This window comes from Micropterus dolomieu, linkage group LG12 (genome assembly GCF_021292245.1).
Source record: "Micropterus dolomieu isolate WLL.071019.BEF.003 ecotype Adirondacks linkage group LG12, ASM2129224v1, whole genome shotgun sequence".
Classification (NCBI taxonomy): domain Eukaryota; kingdom Metazoa; phylum Chordata; class Actinopteri; order Centrarchiformes; family Centrarchidae; genus Micropterus; species Micropterus dolomieu.
Genome location: NC_060161.1, coordinates 29927643 through 29932146, shown reverse-complemented (window position 1 = coordinate 29932146; position 4504 = coordinate 29927643). Strand labels below are relative to the sequence as shown.

Genomic DNA, 4504 nt, shown 5'->3' with positions numbered 1-4504 from the left:
AGTTCCTCTCGTCTTGACTGTCCTCCTGACTGAGACGTCTGCTTCACTGTCATCTTCAGGTAAGAAAAACAGTAAGATGGAGATTCCTGTCAGTCACAGTGAAATAATAATGACATTTCTCGTCTCCACAGTGGGTTTGTTCATTATACTGAATAAATATGTAATTCAAATGGCTTTTTCAAACTTAATAATTAAATAACGTGTCAGCAGGGACGGAGCAGGTCTTTTCATGCCCACCTCGGTGGCTCCTGTTTGGGCAGAGATGCTTCGCTTTCTACCCTGTGTGGAGCTCCTGGAGCGATGCCGATGTAAACTGAAGATACAACACATTTAAGTTTATACAATAGAAGATTCAATGTTACATGGCTTTAATGTGAGTTACTGTTTGTGTGTGTGTTAGTTATTGTGCTCTCAGGCAGCTGGTAAACTGGCGTCGCTTCACACACCAAAGGAGAGACAGTTTGTCCGTCTGCTAGCAAACACACACACACCTGTGTGGCTGGGTGGATACCAGGAACAGCAGGTATGGTGTCTGTGTCAGCGTGCTGTGCTCTTGTTCTTATATCAGGACTTTATTTAAACAAACCCTCTCCAGTGGAGGAGGAAGCACTCAGATCCTTAAGCAACAGAACTAATACCACATTAAACATACTGTGTTCCAAGTAAACATCATGCATTGAAAATGTTATGTTTTATCTGACTGCAACGAATGATTTATTTCATTATGATTAATCTGCTAAATATTTTCTCCATTAATCTATTGATTGTTTGTTTGGTTTGTAAACATTTAACAGTAGTGAGAAATACTATCACAATTACCCAGAGCCCAAAAAGACACCTGTCTCTTTGTTTTTGTCATCTATAGAACTGGTTTTGGAGCGACAACTCCCCCTTCAGGATGAGTGATTGGACCAAGCAGAAGCAGGGAAATATCAGCGAGGGCGGAGCTTGCATGGAAATGGACCCAATAAGTAAAAGAAAAAAGAAGGAATGAATAGATCGATATAGTTTATTAATGGATTATTAATTTAAAATGAAAGAAATAATGTATTACAACTAGAATGGGCATTTATTAAAGTAAATGCGTGTGAGAGCTGTCAGCTATTAGCTGTGACTGCTACCAATGCAGCTGCAAAGTACTGCTCCATCAGCAATTTAAAATCCTTTAGCACTACCTACTAGGGCTGTCCCCGACTAAGGTTTTACATAGTAAATTGAATCTGAATCGTCAAGTCCTGCCTATAGTCGACGGATAGTCAAATCATGTGTGTTTTTGTGCGTGGCGATTGCAAGTGTGTGTGTGGGGGGGGGTCGTTAACACACGGTAGCTCTGCTTTAATCTTGAGAAGCGGCAGAGCTGCAGTCTCTATTCATTTAACTTACACTGTAAATTTCCAGCTAAACTGAGGCTTTTTGACGATCCTCCGCCTGCCATTCGCCGGTCTCGTGCAGAGTTGCGTGCATGCTATGCTGACGACAACTGCGTGCACGTTGCGGTTTCTCGCGTGTCTATTTCAAGTAGCCAGCTATTTAAAAAGGATATAATATTCTTTGTGTGGTTCATCAACGGTGATGAATTATCCGAAAGTCCCGCGAGGTGCGGACAACTCGGTTAACCAGTGAAGCTGGGGCTCGGTCTCTTCAGCAAGCATTCTTCTTCCTTCCACACACGCACGCTACGCGCTGACGACCCAGGGTTATGCTTACAATTTTGGATTTATTTACGCACTTTAAAAACATTTAATGAAAGTTTAATTCTTTTTACATGTTTATTTACAGCATTAAACGTTGAAATGTATATTGTAATAGGTTGTATATTAACTTATTGGGAGAAAACTGGTAGTTCTACGTAAAATCTGACTTTGAGCACCCCCATATTGCCAAAATGGCATGATCCTTGTTTTGCTGCGAAGCTTCGACTGTGAGATTGACAGTCCAATCAGGCTCCGCCCATCGAAACATTGAATCTTGGACTATTCAGGGTCAGCCCTACTACAGGTTTTACCTACAGGTAAAAGAATCACATGCCACAGACTAATTCAGTTAAATATTAAAGCAGCAATCAGCGTTGGACGGATCCTCGCACGTGAATAACTTCTTGTTTTATGACGAATAATAGAAATTCCACTCCACGGACTGCCATGATCGACCAAAACTCACCATTTGTATAACATGTGATCACTGATGGGATAACACTGCACAGCGAAAATTTCTGTAAAGTCGCAAGGACTAATTCTCTATGATGAGTTTCTTAAAGTGTGGAGTGTGTAAATCGCCAAATATGACAATTAAATCCAAAATGGCTGACTTCTTTTTGTTTTTTGAACCTCCTGGCATATGGAGGACTGATCCTGACAAATTCAGAAATAACTACAGAAATAAATGAATGCTCAATAAATAAATAAGCATCCAATTAAATGCACAAAAAAATAAAGTAAATAAATAAATGTAGGCAGTAATTCAATTATACAAGGAGACATAAATGTATATATCTATTTTAATTAGCTTCTTTACTTATTCACATTTGTAATAATTACCTTATTTATTCATTGTCCGTTATAATCTTCTACTTTTTTTTAAGTGTATTTATTTATGTGTGTTTTAATATTTTTGTCTGTTTTATTCTTCCGTTGCATTTTCTACCTTATTTATTTCCCCAATGGTATTTATTTCTGCCTGTCCTTTTAACATTTCTCTATGCATTTCTGCCTCATTATGCAAATGAGGAGGGGCTGTGTCTCATGGGGTGAACTTCTCCCCTATTGGTGGACCAGTCAGACAGCTATAGGCCTACTCTATCTGCACACATCAACAAGCTTGCTCCTCAGTCAAATGGCTTCTCTCAGTGCGCTTAAGTGTTTAGCAACTCTGTTAGAAGACAATACTACCAGCCATGTCTGCATCTACAGAGTTTTCAATTAGCAACTTACGGACACAGAACTATGAGGGACAAAAAATGACATGTCTATAAATAAATAAATAAATGCAGAAATAAATCAAAATTAAATATATGTTTGTAATAAAAAATGCTATTTCCGTATTTATTTCTGTATTTCTATATTTATTTATGCATTTATTTCTGTATTTCTACATTTATTTATATATTTATACATTTATTTATTTCTGTATTTCCACATTACAACATATAACATGCTAATAGAGTGGGTGGTGCCAACATCAGTCTGAAGCAGGATTGGTTAGCTGGGGGCCGCATTGCAAACCAGACAGAAGCAAGCGATTCATCTACATGACACAAGCCAGCTACACAGTAGATTCCTTTAGTCAGACATATTCAGTGTCCATGTACATGGATTCTTCCATGGTTATTACAACTACAGCTAGTGTAAGATTCTTCCACTGTTGGTGTAATTTTGCGTAGTTAAAAGAATTACACCGGGAAGGCCCGCCCAACTCCTTCTCTCGTATTTCAGCCTTCAACCAACCGGATTTTTTACTGCGCCCTTTTCCTCGTTGAAAGTCTGTGGTAAGTATCTCTAAATGACTTATTAAATCATTGTTTTGCATTTTAATAGAAGCAGCAATGTAGAATACTGATGTCCACCTACACTGCAGCTGGCTGTATGTCTTAAAACACAGAATTCCGAAGGGCTGACAGAGTTGATGGCTAATGTTAGCTCCAATGTGCCATTAAATGGACGAGCAAAAGTAAAAAGCCTTAACTTAATCCAACCTGCAAAACTATATTATAACTATATAACATAACAACTGATGCTCCAGCAGCAGGACCTTAACGTAACTTAATGACTTTAGGTTCCAAGTTTCTCAAAACCTGAAAATTTCAGAGCACAACATTAAATACAGGTAACATTATCCAGTCGAGCTTGTGCTTTAATGAACTGGCCCAGGGGCTACAGCGTAAGTTACTGTTCAGGCTGCAGCCTCTGCTGCTCTGTGTCGGCTCCTGCACACACACACAGCGGCCAGCAGAGGGCGAGGCCGCGGTGTACACCATTAGGCAGGGAACTCTAAACTACACTAGTTTACCACTGCTACGCTCGTTAGTGTAAGTATGTGCAATAAAACCTTTGTGACTAAAATTATATTACTTTACCAATCCACCTGTGTGCAGTGTAAAAATGTAGAATGCGTTATTTTAATCTGCTCTCTCCTCCAGTCTCTCATCTTCTTTGTTAACGTTACAAGCACAGCTAACGTTAGCTTGGCAATTAAAGTTAGCCAAATGTTACAAGCAAGCTAAATTAAAGGCCGTCTGTCTGTAACATTAGTCTAACTGTTTAACTTACAGTGGGTACGGAAAGTATTCAGACCCCTTTAAATTTTTCACTCTTTGTTTCATTGCAGCCATTTTCCAAAAATCTAAAAAGTTCATTTTATTTCTTGGTAATGTACACTCAGTACTCATGTACACCATCTTGACAGAAAAAAACAGAAATGTAGAAATTTTTGCAAATTTATTAAAAAAGAAAAACTGAAATATCACATGGTCATAAGTATTCAGACCCTTTGCCGTGACACTCATATT

The 4504-nt window shown here is 38.6% G+C and overlaps 1 protein-coding gene across 1 annotated transcript in view; it reads left to right on the top strand.

Annotated features, from left to right (window-relative positions):
- The window catches only part of LOC123979890 (galactose-specific lectin nattectin-like), a 21584-nt gene that overhangs the window by 10758 nt on the left and 6322 nt on the right, over positions 1–4504 (top strand). Inside the window, exons 3-6 of the mRNA XM_046064001.1 lie at positions 3–59; positions 211–308; positions 401–523; positions 866–971. Of these exons, the coding sequence (XP_045919957.1) occupies positions 3–59; positions 211–308; positions 401–523; positions 866–971 (384 nt within the window). The remainder of the gene's footprint in view (positions 1–2; positions 60–210; positions 309–400; positions 524–865; positions 972–4504) is intronic.